Raw genomic sequence first — 15,259 nt, forward strand, 5'->3', positions numbered from 1 at the left:
CTGTGCTTAGCTCAGGGGTGGTCATGTGACCCAAGCTGGTCCAATAAGAATGACTCCCAGCAGAAGCCATGAAGAAAGAGTGGCTTTTCTCTCTGGGGACTGGAATGTGGGGATGTGGGGCTGTAGTGACTGTAGCTGTCTTGTGAGAGAGACTTGAGAGGACATGGGGACATGGAAGACTAGGGGCAGGGGAGGTGGGAGGCCGCAGGGAGACTGGGGATGGAGCCGACACCGCAGGACCAAGAGATAAACTGAGTTCCATTAACATCATTAGAGACCTGAAAGCAGCGTTTAACCTGGACTTCACAGCTGTGCCCAATAAACACCCCTTTTTGCTTAAATCGGTTCGAGTGGGGTTTCTTAGCACTTAGCACAGAATCAGTTCTAACTGATGCACTCTGGCAGCCTCCCTGCTCCCCACCACCCTACTTTCAGGGTTCTGGGCTCCTGGCAGCCTCAGTGTGGGGCGTCCATGAATTGTGGATTGCCCCTTTTCTCCTTCCTAACAGAACCTTGTTTTTTCAGGCAGCGATGTTCCTGGCTTCAAAGGACAAATCAATATTGATCTAAGCCCAACATGGCATCCCTTTCCCGTTGCCAGGGATTGGCTGCAGTATACACATGTGACCCAGTTTTGGTCAATGAAATAAAGAAATCTGCTGAGAGACAGCTTCTGGGAAAGATGTTGCTGATAAAAGAGAAATTCAGACAAAAAGACTTTTTTACCCTTGCCTTCTCTTCCTATACATTGTCATATGAGGTTGAGATGCTTGGAGCTGCTGCAGCCATCTTTCAAACATGAAGACAGAACTTGTAGACTTGTCAGAGACGGCAGAGGAAAACGATAGAAAGACTCTGGGTTCCTGGTGGCATAACAGCTGAAAAAGTAACACTGAAATCACTCATATCTAAACTTCGTGTAAAGTTAGACAGATATTTATGTCATTTAAGCCACTATGCATTGGGCATTATTATTTGCTGCCACAAGCATCCCTAATTGATGTGGCATATCTAAGTGGTACCGCATTTAGTTCCCATCAAAATGACACACGAAGCTAAGAACATCAGCTCCTTTATTATTATTATTATTTACTGTTATTTTCCCCTAAACAACAGCACAATTCAAATAACAATGACACACATGTCCCACCCATATACACAATACCACTAGTCTGCCTGCCAGGCAGTCTGGCCTTTGCTTGGTTCCTGGTGGAGCTGTCTGGAGACAGCCCCCTCTGTAAAAATCCCGACTTGGACATAGGAGACACAAGAAACGGGGGACTTTAGCCAGAGAATAAACTAAGGGGCTTCCAGAGTCCTTGGGGAGTGCCAGCTTGGGAACGTGCTATAGATGCCTGGGTGGAGGGCCGAAGGCACTGTTTGTTTTCATGTGGTTGTTGGATAAATCCCATATGGGGATGTAAGACCTGTCTATAACCCTGTGTAAACCAGGTCTGCAGAAACACAGTGGGGTGAGCTTCTGGGCTCTGTCAACCAAACCCTGGGGCAGGCCTGGACACGGGGAGCCCAGAATGCGAACCTGGGTGATGGGGAGGTCTCCAGAGAAAAGCAACTCTTGCATTAGCTGCAAGGTAAGATACAATGTGAAATGTTATGTCCCCTTTTATTTGTTTTGCAGCTGTAGAATGTGCAACATTTTCATCAGGATAGAAAAGGTAAAGAAAGAAAAACTCCCAGCATCTTGGCCTAATGCAGCGGAACACGACCTGCCAATTGCGCCATCTTGAGGGAAAACCTACTATTACACTCTCCAGGGAATCTGGTCAATCCACCCTGACCCCCAACATTTCAGTCGCACTAAATCTATGAATTCAGCTAAAGTAATGTATCCTGGAATCAAAGAAGCCCAGGGGTTGGGGAGGGAACAAGGAAGGGCCAAGACTGGGGTCTCAGGTACAAGTGACTTCCTGGCTGTCTTGGGGAAGCTCGTTGTTGAAACTGCTCTCTCCAAATGGTGAGTAAGGGGGGATCTGGGGGGCTTCGATGATCAGCAGGCCTTCTGGGGAAAGCGAGGCAAATACTGTCACAGGATCCACTTCTGCAGGAAGCCTAGGAGAAACACACGATTCATTTATTATTTCTAATATAGCCAAACATTCTCATTTCATTTGAAAGAAAATATTTTCGATATTGCCTGGTGAGATTATTATTTTGATAATAATCCCAGCAGGCAAGTTCCACTACTATCCCCAATTTATAGATGAGGAGACTGAGATTGGAGAGGTGAACTGATTTGCCCAAGGTCACACAGCCGGCAAGCAGCAGATGGGAATAGAATTGCAATCCTGGTCTCTGAACTCAGAGTAGCTGATCATGATGCTCCCCTGTCTCCCCAGGCACCAGACTTTTGACAAAAGGTCCATAGTAGGGAAAGCCAGAAGGTTCAATCCCCATAGATCACCGGTCCAGGCTGGCTCTGACTATTGTAAATGCAGGGGTCTTGATGAAAGACCCAGGAAGTAAGGTGAGCCCATTCTGGTCATGGGCAGGAGGACCCTTCCTGGAGGGGTTGGGGAGTTTTTTGCTGTGAACAGCCACCTGTAGCCACATGAACTTCCTTGACCAGGGCGACTCCTGCCAAATTGAGCCGCGGAGATTACCAAGGGGCCTGCAGGGAAGGATGGAAGAGAAAGGGAACTTGGGCAGTTGCCAAGCCAAACTTCCGAAGTAGAGACAAGGCCAAGAGTTTGGACCTCCCTCTCTGGGCCGGGGATGGGCTGACTCTGTTTAACCCTTTGCACGCCACCCCATAGAACACCTGGGGCAATATGACAGGGCAGCCATGATCCACAAGCATGGACTTTGCAGGCGGGCAGACGTGAGTTCAAATCCTGGTTCTTCCTGACTGTGCGACCTTGGACTAGTGATCTTGCCTCTCTGAACTTATTTCCTTATAGGAAAAGGGGGTTAAAAATAGCATCTATCTCTTAGGGTGGTGTGAGAATTATGTAGGATGATGAAAGCAAAGGGCTTAGCACAGTGCCTGGCATACAGGAAGTGCTCAGTCAGCCTCACCTTCTACATTGTTATTGAAGTCATTGGCTGTACAGGTGAGCATCTTGACAGCTGAGACTATTTTAGCACAAGCACTGACCCATGAAATGTCAGAGCCCGAAAGGATCTCGACTGTCCAGGACGATGCTCTCATGTTACACACGAGGAAACGGAGGCCCCGAGATGGGGAGAGACTTGTTCAAGGGCTCTCACCAGGTGGTGACCTCTATATTGAAACACGTGGTGGGAGAGCTATTCCACCTCAATCCTCTTGCAGATCTTTCATTCACATCCAAGGGAAAGTCTCAGCTCTGTGTTAACATGCCTTTAACACCTTAGCCTCTATCTCTTGCTCTTTTCTCTCTTTTAACAAAGAAAGAGCTAATCTATGACTTAGACCCTCAGGCAGGCAACACGGCCTAGTTAGAATTTAACCACATTTTGCTTCCGTTGGATTTATTTTACAATTGCCTTCTTCAGTGAACGTTTGACTGGTGAGAATTGAACCTTATCAAAAGCAAGTTGATCGAAAAGAAAAAAAGTCGTGAACAAATAATAGTATGGGAACGTAAGCATAGAAGGCTTGGTGTCTGGAGTCTGGGCAGGGCCAGGAGGTCCCAGGAGTCCCAGCGGCTCTTGTGTGATTCCAGCCTTGTGGAATCTTTAATAATTTTAATTCTCATGGGCTGGGCACTGAGTCTGTACACATCCTCTCATTCCCCATCCTGAGGGAAGGAGGGATACAGGCATTTTGCTGCAAGTCACCCATTCAGTCATGGAGCTGGGACTCCCTACACGCAGAGGCAAGGTTCAAAAATATTTAACAACTGGCGCAGCTGGACCAACCAGAATGGATGGATCCATGCCGAAGTGATGGAGGAGGGTCCTCGGGGCCCTTTAGTTGCTGGAATGCGGGGAGGCTTGGAGGGTCCAGGGACAGGGTTGGGATGACTGGTTGACTGAGGAGAGCCTCTGGGGGGCTCCTGGCCATGTCAGTCCAGTGTCCTAACAAGCGGCCCAGCTCAGCTGCTGAGCCTCCAACAGCTTTAGACACTTCTATCTGGTCAAGTAACTCCCAGCAAGCTGTTTTCCCGGAGGCCTCGGAGATGGTGAGATCCATGGAAATGGTTGTCTTTTAGAGATGATGAATTTGCTGACTTCTTTCCGGCTCAGTCCCTTTCACAGCTTTGCCCTGCCTGTGACTCCATCCTCAGACCTTATTTCAGTCTCTTAAAAGAAACATCAGGGCTTCCCTCGTGACGCAGTGTTTAAGAATCCGCCTGCCGACGCGGGGGACACAGGTTCGAGCCCTGGTCTGGGAAGATCCCACATGCCGTGTAGCAACGAAGCCCTTGCGCCACAACTACTGAGCCTGCGCTCTAGAACCCATGTGCCACAACTACTGAAGCCCGCGCGCCCAGAGCCTGTGCTCCACAACAAGAGAAGCCACTGCAGTGAGAAGGCCGCGCACCGCAACGAAGAGTAGCCCCTGCTCGCCACAACTAGAGAAAGCCCGCGCGCAGCAACGAAGACCCAACGTAGCCAAAAATAATACATAAATTAAATAATATAAAAAAGAAAGAAAGAAACATCAGCCCCCTCCCTCCCTCTCTCCCTCCTCTCTCCCCCATCAGCAACGTCTGTTCTGGCTGGCTGTGGTACTAGGGAAAGGTGTGGGTCTTGGGGATGGCAGGCGAGCCAGGGAACGCAGAGAAGAACAGTTTGGCGTTTGCCTTATCAGGAAGGGGCTGCAGCCTTTTAAGTACTCCAGAGGCGCCCGGTGGGTTAGGAATGGGCACGTGGCAGGAGAGACAGGACTACAGAATCCTAAAGCCGAAAGCAGCCTCAGAATGCAGCCTGTGCAACCTCTCCAGACACAGGATATCTTTGCCAGGGCGAGGGGAGGAGTTAAGATTCAGAAACAACAACAATAATAGTAACAACAAACCACCACTTATGGGGACCTGCTGTGTGCCCATCACAGGGCAGTGATCTCATTTCCTTTTCAGCTGGTAACTCGGCAAGGCTGGAATCAGCATCTGTCCCTTTTACAGGTGAGGAAAGGGCATTCCGTGCTCAAGGAATGAACACGGTGAACTCAGAGTTCAAAGGTCTGTTTGGGCTGTTCTAAATGCTAATTTTAAGGACCTTGGGTATGTCCTTTCACTTCTGGGAGATTTAGTTTCCCCATAATACAAGGAGGGTAATGTCTCTTTTCCCCACTGCATACCTTTGTTGCAAAGGTGAAATGGGACTGGGAAAAGACTTTGGAGCCAGAAGTGCACATAGTGCAAGGATGCTGATTAGGGGGAAAGTGAGTCTCTTCTGCCTACAGTTGTTGCCATCAGGGCTTCAGTGTGGCTTTGACTCATTGGCTCAGCCTGCTGGCCTTCCTGCTGCTCGCATCATCCCCAGGCCTCAGCCCTTCTCACTCCCCTCAGCAGAACTGGCCTTTCCTTTGTCCCAACCTCTCAGCCTGAAAACCCCTCTAGGTGGTGAGTAGTGATTGACAGCAGGACACCTTCCAGCCTAATTCACACGGATGTTCTAGGGAAGGCGCACGTTCTCCTGGCCATGGGAGACTTAGAGCAAGCAGCCTTCGAAAGATTCTATTGGGGAATTTGGGGCATCGTATCACATGGGTGGGTGAGTGCCCCAATTTTCGTGGAATTGTCGACAAGTCATTTCGTCTTTCCTATTCTCGGATTCTTCATCTACAGAATGAGATTGTTAATCCCACCTCACGGGGCACTGAGCAGATGACTTGGCACAACCTACGCGGCCCCCTTTCTGGGAACCTATTGCACGTTTGCTGTGATACCTTCTCCCCTTTAGGTGCAAGGGTTCAATTCCCCGCCCTGGGGGCAGGGGGGTGTATCTTGAAGTAGAGATGCCCAAGAGGGAGAAACCCCAGATCTCAGGTCCCAGGCACCCCCACTTCCACTCCAATCCTACCCTGAAATCCAACTGCCAGGTTACTTACTGGATTTTCTTTGTGAAGTTCTTGGAAACAATGCCACCTTCTTGCTGCTTCTCTTCATGTTTACCTGGAAGGGAGAAGAAAGCCATGTGTCAGCAGCTATGTCCCTCGGGCATCATTCAGGACTCAGGCTCAGATGAAAAACCTGCCCCGGCCTCGCTGTGTGGCTCGGGGTTTGGTCTAGAGACTCCAGTTGTCTGAGCTTCTGGTCCCTCATCTGCTAAGTGGACCCACTTGATACCACCTCCCAGGCTGTCGTGAAGATGCAGTAAGACAACAGGCAGGTCAGGAGGCCTCGACCGTGGTTTGTAGATGATTATGCGTTAGACTTAGGAAATCACAGAGTCTATCTCCTGTCTTCTAAGATGTGGCACGGCATCTTCGAAGCCTTGCGTCTCACCCCTCTCTCCTAACCAGCCAGGAGACCCCTGAGGCCAACATCCCAGAATGGGTGAGAGGAAAAAAGTGGGGCTAGTTTGCCACTCAGCTGGCTTTATAATGCACAGAGCCCTTTCCCAGCTCTGAGGATGGGCCTCTTTCTCCCTCAGTTACCGATGTGAAAACTGAGGCCCAGGGATGGGTCTAAGGGCACCCAGCAAGTGCATGGCAGCCCCAGTCTCAGAACCAACCCTTGGAATTGAAGCCAAGGGCTGGGGTCCGATGCCCCTCCACCTGTTCCAGCTTCCAGTTAGTTATTTGGGCCCCATTATCTGTACTGAGTCCTGAAAAAACTGCCTGGAAATAATGCTTCAACCTGCTAAAAGAAAACAACACCCAAAGGGGACTTTCCTGAGAAATGACACATTAGTCACCATGGATGTGAAATTCCACCCACCCCTCCTCCTCCAGGCTGGCAGGCGAGGGCTTTTTTTTCTTTCCTTAGGAAGGAAAAATATGAAATTATAAGAAGGCTTAAGCGCAAAGTGGCTGTCATCTGAAATTTATGTAACAAATTCTGAGTCCATTGGCCCATCCCCACTTTTTTTTTTTTTAATGGAGAGAGTATCTTTAATTTCTCTTTAAACAAATCGGATTAGCGCCTGGCAGAGCCATCAGGCTCCTATTATTACTCATGCCTCATTTGTGGCGCCACATTCCAGGGCCAAGAACCCTCATTTACCCGCGGACATCCTTCTGAGGGGCTTTGGAATCTGGACTGTAAATAACCTTGTGTAATATAGTGTCTTACTGCAGTCAAGATTTCAAGCTGATAATTTATAGGTGATTGCATTATTCATTACCTTTTTATTATTCATTATTCCTTTATTAATAACATTTTTTCTGATTACAAGATAACGCATGTGTATGTTTGAAAATGTAGAAAAGAAAGAAAAGAAAAATCAAAACCCTCCATAATTCCATCACCCCAAGGAAACCACATTTTTGTATACGTTCCAGACTTTTCTATGTTACTTAGAAATGCATACATGTTATATAGTATAGACGTATATCACCCATTTTGTCAAATGAGATCATACTGTATGTCACAGCTGAAACTTGTTTTTCTCTCTTACTGATGCGTTATAATTATTTTTCCATATTATAGCAAATATTCGCTGCCTACCTGACTTTTAATGGCTGCGGGAAGATATAAGTTCATTTAGCCAATCCCCGGCTTGGGGGCACTGAGAGGGTTTCTGACATCAGAAAGAACCTCACTGAACTGAACATTCTTGTAGCTAGATCTTCACACCCGGCCTCATGACTTCCTAGGATAAGTTCCAAGTTCTAGAATTTCGAAGCCTTGCTCTATATGTTGTAAATTTCCCTTAGGAAAGACTGCATTAACGTAGTCTCCCACCAGCTGGGCGGAAAGGGGTACATTTACAGGAATTTGTTTTTCAACGGGAGTGTCTGGCTAACCAGAACATACTATTCTGCCAACGTGCTGCCTCTTGAAGCTCAGAGAGTTTATTCTGACCTGCCAAGTCCGTGACCACCAGCTGACCAGCTCTGACACAGGCCTGTGGCCAGAGGAACACTGTCTGTCCCCTGGTCCCCTTCCCAAAGCCTGGGCCTCCGGAGACCTGCTTCCCCTGGGGACAGGCCAGTGCCTCTGACTCAGCCCTTTTGCACACTTGGTGTCCTGGCAATAATAAATGATAATGATGGTGATGGTGAGAATAATAATAGCAAACTCTTATATTGCGGCGCTTCCTTGGTGTCCGCCACTGTTCTAAGCACCTTACCGATATCAACTGTTCATTTTTCACAAAAACCTTAGAAAGCAGATACCTTTATTATTACCATTTTGTGAATGGGGAAATGGAAGTTTCCCAACCCCCAAAAGAGGTTAAGTGATGTGCCCCAGGTCACACAGCTTGGAAGTGCTGGAGCAAAGACTCCAAGGCAGGGATGTGGGTGGGGGATTGGAGTCCCTGCTCTGACACTTCCCAGCACACCTCTCTTCTTCTCTACCATGGCGGTGACAGCAACTTCCTAGGAACCAATGAGTCACAGAATTGCTTTGAAAGTTGTAAAAATACCATGTGAAGGTGAATGCTCGTGGTTTATTTTGATACTGGGGGAAAAAACGGATCCTCAGAAGCTAAACCTCTCTGTCCATGCTCTGAAAATAGGGTACTGGGGTTGTGGGGGAGGATCTCAAAGCAAAGGCAGCTCCGTAAAGGGAGGCTTGGGGGAGGGGGTTAAGCTGGGTGAAAGAGGGCTTTGCTAGGAGGCCCCTGCTGAAGCTCAATTTGCATGTTATTCGGATATCTATTTACTGGGGCAGCTTAAGGATTATGACTGATTTGTAATTTCTTATTTTGCTTTCCTGTCTACATTTTCTACCAGGGAAATATTTTATGTTGGTAAACAAAAAAGCAATTATTATGAAAAAAACGAACCCATCTGGAGGCCAGGGGAAGCTAGAGGTCCCTCACAGCCACCGAGAAATGTAGGTGCCAAGAAACAGCATCAGCACTTTGGGGAAAGCCATCGGCCCAGCTGAAGAAAGAAGGTGCTGTTTCCAGGGGAGGCAGAGGCCCTGGGGTTAAGGAGAGGGGGTAGAATAAAGCCTCTGGCTTTGCAGTCCCTTCCTCGGCCAGGGCCTGGGCCAGCGGCCCATGGACAGAACATTTCTTGGCTGGTGGCTGCAGGGTGGGGGAGGGGTATATGTGAGGCATGATGGAAACCATCTAGTCTAGCATTTTCCAAACACTTCCCCGGGCCTAGACACTCATATGTGGTCCGATAAGACAGGGCTACCTCTCAGAGATTCATAAACGCCATTAGCAAATTCAAGGCTCTGATGAGTCCTGCAGTGAGGAGACCTGCATTTATCAGATGCCCAGTGATATCTTAAAACACACCATTTGGCAAATACTGATCCAGTCCAACTCCTCATAAGACCAAGGGTAAAGCTGAGGCCCAAGAGGTCATAGGGTTTGTCCCAGGCCACTCAATTAGAAGCAGATCCAGCCATCCTGGAACTAGATTCGGAACTACCTAAGCAGGCCTGGCTTTGAATTTCAGACGTTGCCATGGAGAAGCAAGTGATCTCAGGTGACTCAGTCTCTCTGGGCCTCAATTTCCTCATCTGTAAAATGGGTGCAACAAACCTACACACATTTCCTTGGAAGTCCATGGGAGGAACCAGTGAACCAACATATGGCTGCATTTAGCACAGGGCCCTGCACAAACAGCTTGAGGAAGAATGGGTGTGTCATTAAGTGAGGTAGGATGGGAGACTGATCTGACTTCCCACATCCCTTGAAAGTTGCTTTTCAAACGGAGCCCCTGATAATCGATTTGATTTTTTAAATCCCTGTTATAAAAATCTCTGTATGTATTCTTGGGGGATTTGGATTCTGTCAAGCCGATGTTGCTAAGTGCACAGCTGTGAGGCATTTTCAACCTGAAAAGGCTTTGTCTGTCTTTGTCTTATTTAAGCCCCCAATGACCCCGTTTTACAGATGTGGAAGCTGAGGCTCTGTGACCCACTCGAAGCCTCTGGGTTAGTAAGGTACTCAGCTGGGATCTCAGCCTGTAGCTGCCAGACCCCACCTAGAAAGGAGGATGGAGAGGGAAAAGCTCTCCAGGCTGGACAGAGTTCAACTGAAGGGGCCACAGGGCCCTCCACCCTGGGGTGGAAGCCTCTGGAACCCTAATTAAAACAAAGACAGGAGGAGCGGTGATAATAATCACCTCGTTTGCAGAGTGCCAGGCACACACTAGTATTCGCTCCATTTCACAGACACTCTGCATTTATTATCATGGATTGTCTGCACGTATTTAATCTTCCCTACAGCCTTGCAAGATGGATATTATGATGATCTCCACTCTTCAGATGGGGAAGCCAAGGCTCAGAGCAGTGAAAAGGCTTTCTTGTCCATATCCATTCAGAGATTGAACAGCGGTGGTGGGATTTGAACCCGGGTCTCAAAGAACATCTAGCATTTATGTATGTATGTATGTATGTATGTATGTATGTATGTTTTGGGGCCTTAGCATTCTAGTAACATCAAAACAATGCCGATCCCTTGTGTTCTAGGCACTATATACACAGTTTACATGCGTCATCTAAGACAAAAATCCTTAGGCCGTGTAGCCATTTGAACCCCAATTTCCAGATAAGGAAACAAAGCCCAGAGAAATGGTTTCAGGCGTCTGGTGCCCTGGCCATCTCCCTTCACCCACATAAGGCCCCAGAATGCCGCCTGGCCCACCACACCCTCCGGCGCCTCTGATGTTTATAATTCTGCCCTGGGAGCCTTTGAAACTCCCCCTGAAGACTGCTCTGCTGGGGCTAGTCCCTACCCAGCCTGTTTGCAACGGCTTTCATTGATTTTCCAGCCGGTAGAGCCTGCCAGGAACACGCCTTTCACTGGAACATTAATTGCGGGGGAAGGGACAGGAGGCTTTTCCCCTGCGGCCCGGCTTCGCAGGGACTGAGCGTCCGTCTCCTCTTTCCTCTGCCCCAGAACATTCCCTCTCCCAGGCTGGGCTGTGGGCAGGCCCAGACTCGGCCTGCTGCTAACTCACGGCGTGGCCTTGGACGAGTGCCCACCTGGGCCTTAGGCTCCTCAGCTGCAAAATGGGACTAGCCACCTCTGCTTCTCAGGGCTGGAGGGAGGATTATTTGAGAGCAGGAATATGAAAGCTGTAGCCCTTGGCACCTGGTAGGTGCTCAACAAATTGTCAATTTGCTTCTGGCCTCCCAATTCCCAGACAGCCGGGGTTGGAATCCTTGGTGATCTTGGGTGGGTTACTTTAACTTTTCTGTGCCTCAGTTTCCTCATCTGTAAAAAAGAGAAGACAGGCCCCGCCCCTTCTGCTTGTGTTCATTGAGATGCCCCAGGTAGAGCTCTGAGCACGGGGCCTGGGAGACCGTAAGCGCTCGACCAGGGTTACCACGTCGTAGCCTTATAATGACAATTATGCCTCAGCTTCCTCATCTGGGACAAGGGAAGGTGTTTCTCTTGAAACCTGGGCTAGTTACTAACGCTGTCATTACACGGCATCAAACACCCCCTTCTGGACTGTGTCGTGATGCTTGGGTGCGTGAACCCCACTTCTTCTCTGGCTTTTTACTCCTATATCTGTTAAACTTATTCTTTCTATTAAATTCTCTCTGTTAGGACATGCAACGTGGTTTCTATCCCCCTGCCTGTTGGCTGGCTGATGCAGCGCCCAAAGCTCCCAGCAGCTGAATCAGGTTAGAATTCCCCCTAGGAGCTGGAAGAGAAGAGCTTTTCTGTAAAGAGAACTTTTATGGGCTGCATTCCTGAGCCCTGAAGTCACCTGTGTCATGCGGCCACAGCGTCCCCTCCAAAGGAGCATTCTCTTGGCTCTTCCGGGTCTGAGGGCTACACCCCCTCCCCGGCTTCACGCCCTCCTGCCCCCCACTCACCAGACACCTCCACGTAGCCGTCCTTGGTCTTTACCATCAGTTCCTCCGGCTTAAAGCTGTGCACGTTGACACACACTTTCCAGGGCTCCCCGGGGAAGGGGGGCGGGCTCCTGCCCTCGGCAGGCACCCCGAATCTGGCCACAGCAGAGGGCCCCCGGGGCACCATGCCCGACCTCAGGGTCCCCGGCCAGGCGGAGGAGAGTCGAGGCAGGGCCCAGTCGGGCCAAGAGGCAGTCAAGTCGTCGGGGAAGGGGTCCATGCCGAAGCCATCATCCAGCAGGCGGGAGGACAGGGGTGAGTCCCGGAAGGGGTCCCGGCGCCGGCGGCTCGTGTAATGGCAGGGGAAGGGCATCTGACCATCAGCCATGGCGGCTGCTGAGCTGGAGGGGAAACAGAGGCTCAGAGAGAGGGAGCCACCTGCCCGAGGTCACACAGCAAGGTGAGGTGGGTGCACTGGCCTTCCGAGCTTATTCTTCAGCTTCGGAAAATGCCAAGGACGGAGGCACACGCCAGGCTGGGGTCCCAGCCCCGCAAGACTCTCCAGCCACCAAAGGCGACCCTCGGCCGGTGCAGCAGAATTCTCAAGGACCCCTCTCCACACAGCCTCACCGGAGATCAGCCAGCCACCGTCCGCCCAGGCCGTCCAGGCTCTCAGCCAGAGCCGCTGAGTGGAGCGGAGAGCTTAATAAGCCGGGAACGCAGGTCTAGAAACTTCTTGCTTCTCCTGGGCTGGGTGCCTTCTATTTATTCCTGCTTGGGGCTGGAGGCGGGTTCTGCAAGCACCTCCTGTCACAGGAGTATTCAGAGGTGATGAACCAGCCCCGGAGAATCTGCGGAGGGGGACAGCTGGGCTCCCGGGGGGCTGGGAGGGGCCGTCGCGGCCAAGTTCTGCCAGCCTCTCCGGACTCTCCTCCCCCAGCTCGGCTGGGCTCAGCTCCGCCCTCCCTACCGCTCCCTTCCCCCAAGAGCCTGCCCGCCCCTAGCGGGGCACTAAGGCCTGGCTATTAATAACCCTCGCCTGGCCAAGGGCTCAGATCACCCTCCAGAAATACCTTCTCCAGAGCCTGCAGCATCCTGCCTCCCCACTGGGGACCCCCGGAAGGGGACGAGAGAGACGGGAGCCAGTGGATTGGAAGGCAGGTGACCCTGGGTTGCAATCCCCCCTTCCAAGCCTCCAGCACCCTCAAGCTCTCAGAGCTTGCCTTCTGCGCCGTCTGAGGGGCGTAACATTCTTCCCCAGGTGGCTCTGAGCTGTCAGCTTTCCCACCTGTAAACTGGATGTAATAGTAGGCTCCTCAGGGATGTATCATGAGGTCATCCTCCTTAAGCATTTAGCAAACCATCACTTTGATATTTTCAATGTTGATTCTCAATTACATAACGCTTGCTACATGCCAGGCCCTGTTCCAAATGCTTCACAAACATTAGCTTCGCTTCATCCTCACCAGCAATCCCGTGAAGTAAGCGTGGTGCGATGATCCCCATTCTACAGATGAGGACACTGTCATAGGAAGTGTTATCCAATGGTAGCTTCTATTATCATGATGACAGTTAATAATGATAATTATCCAAAGGTGCTCTATTCAGGCAGAGTGTCTGGTCTGGAATTCCAAGCCCAGAGAGGACCTATTTTCTAGACTTCCCTGCCCCTCCCACCCAGGTAGCTCAGAGAATGAGTCTGTAAATTGTCCTTTAACCTAAAGGCCCCTCGAGCTTGGGTTCATCTTTCATCTGTCCCCAGCAGGTGTGCAGTTCGGGGCGTGCTATGCTCCCTCTATGGGCTTAGGGTCGGGACCCTGCCTTCCTCGTGGGCTGGGGTGGGTTGGGGGCTGTTAAGGAATTCAGTGAGTCATCGGTTGAGATATCGGTTTGGTATTAAGCAGGGCGCACGTGAGGCAGTTTGCTAAACGTAATAGTAGGGAGGGTGAGAACACCACCATCAGTTACTGTTCCCTGCGTACCTGCCACGGCGGTGAGCAGTTGCAGATGTTACCGCCCTAAACCCTCACAACAGCAGTGTGGGCGCTGTCAACATGCCCAATCTGCAGGTGAGGAAACAGAGGCGCAGAGCGTGGCCTGTGCACACCGCTGGGGGGCGGCAGGGCCTGGGTGGGAACCTGCAAGTCTGGGCTGGGCTGACAGACCCAGACCCCACTGCCTACTCCTGGGGCCGAGAGGGGAAGATGGAGGTGCCCTCATCCCAAGTGACTGGGGTGAGATCAACGTGCTGGAAGCTTCAGGCTGACGTCACGTTGGGCACCGAGGCCTCAGCTCTCTCTGTAATTACAGTGGGGTGAGGCTGGCTGGGTGTGGAGCCAGGAATGGGGAGAATCACTGCATGACACACAGAAGAAAGCTGGCCCTGCCTGCGACCTGAGCAGGGGCTGGAGAGGTTTCTGAGCAGGGCTGGGGGTGGGGCAGTGTTCGCCTTCGTAAACCCGAGTCTGCTGGTGGGTGTGGTCTAGAAGATGCTGCTTCTCCTGCCTCCCAGGCTTCCCTTCCATAAAGCCTGGGGAGGTGGTGGGGAACACACGCTCAGTGACCTCACCTACCTTCTCATTTCAGGGATGATTGCGGCATTCAGGCCCGCAGGAGGGAAGCGACTGCTGTGCAGCTAGAAAATAGCAACAGCAATCATTAGCATTTATCTGGCACTTTCCATGTGCCAGGTTCTGTTCTAAGCACTTTAAATTTATGTGTATTAACTCAGCTAATCCTCCCTACAACTCCATGAGGAAGGGACTTTTATTATCCCCATTTAACAGATGAGGAAACTGAGGCACAGGGAGAGGCTGTGTCTTGCTCCTGTCTATATGCCCCATTAAGTAGCAGAGCTGGGATTTGAACCTCAGAAGTTTCGCTCCTGATCCCTCTGCTGTACCGCCTCTTGTAATCATAGTCACTGCTCACACTGATTGAGCACTGACTGTGTACCAGGCCCTGTGCCCAGCACTTTCATTCATCGCCTCAACGAATCCCTGTAGTTCAGAGAGGTGAAGCCACCTGCCCCGGGCCACACAGCTGGCTGAGGACTGGAACTCGAGCCAGTGGGATGTGGGAGCCCCCGGTAACCAGAATGGGACAATACTGCCCAGGCCTTGTCTGGCGATCCTCCTGCCTGCCTGTCGTCCTTTTCCACCCGGGTGCTTGCTATGTTTCTGGGTCAGGCCAGCCTTCTGTTTTGGGAAGCTGAGCAGGGAGGCAGCTGCTGGCCCTGCTGACGGGCAGCCTGGAGAGGAATCAGCGGGCACACAGGGAGATGGTCAGTAAGCCCTGCAGGCCGTGGGCTGGCGGCAGGTGAAATATGGGGTCAGCTCCGGGAGAGGCGGGGTGGGAAGGGCCTCCAGGCTGGCTCTCAGGGAAGGAAAGACCCCAGTGGGGCTGGGGAGGGGGCGATGCGACACCCCGGG

General features: G+C 51.0%; 1 protein-coding gene across 1 annotated transcript; it reads right to left on the bottom strand.

The window, feature by feature from the left end:
• Positions 1–1,071: 1,071 nt before the first annotated feature.
• On the bottom strand, positions 1,072–12,757 carry HSPB8 (heat shock protein family B (small) member 8). Its single transcript, XM_060118842.1, has 3 exons — positions 11,850–12,757; positions 5,999–6,062; positions 1,072–2,070 (listed from the first exon to the last, which is right to left on the bottom strand). The coding sequence occupies exons 1-3, from the start codon at positions 12,214–12,216 to the stop codon at positions 1,911–1,913; spliced, it is 591 nt and encodes a 196-aa protein (XP_059974825.1). The 5' UTR covers positions 12,217–12,757; the 3' UTR covers positions 1,072–1,910.
• Positions 12,758–15,259: the final 2,502 nt, after the last annotated feature.

This window comes from Mesoplodon densirostris, chromosome 15 (assembly GCF_025265405.1).
Source record: "Mesoplodon densirostris isolate mMesDen1 chromosome 15, mMesDen1 primary haplotype, whole genome shotgun sequence".
NCBI classification, from domain to species: domain Eukaryota; kingdom Metazoa; phylum Chordata; class Mammalia; order Artiodactyla; family Ziphiidae; genus Mesoplodon; species Mesoplodon densirostris.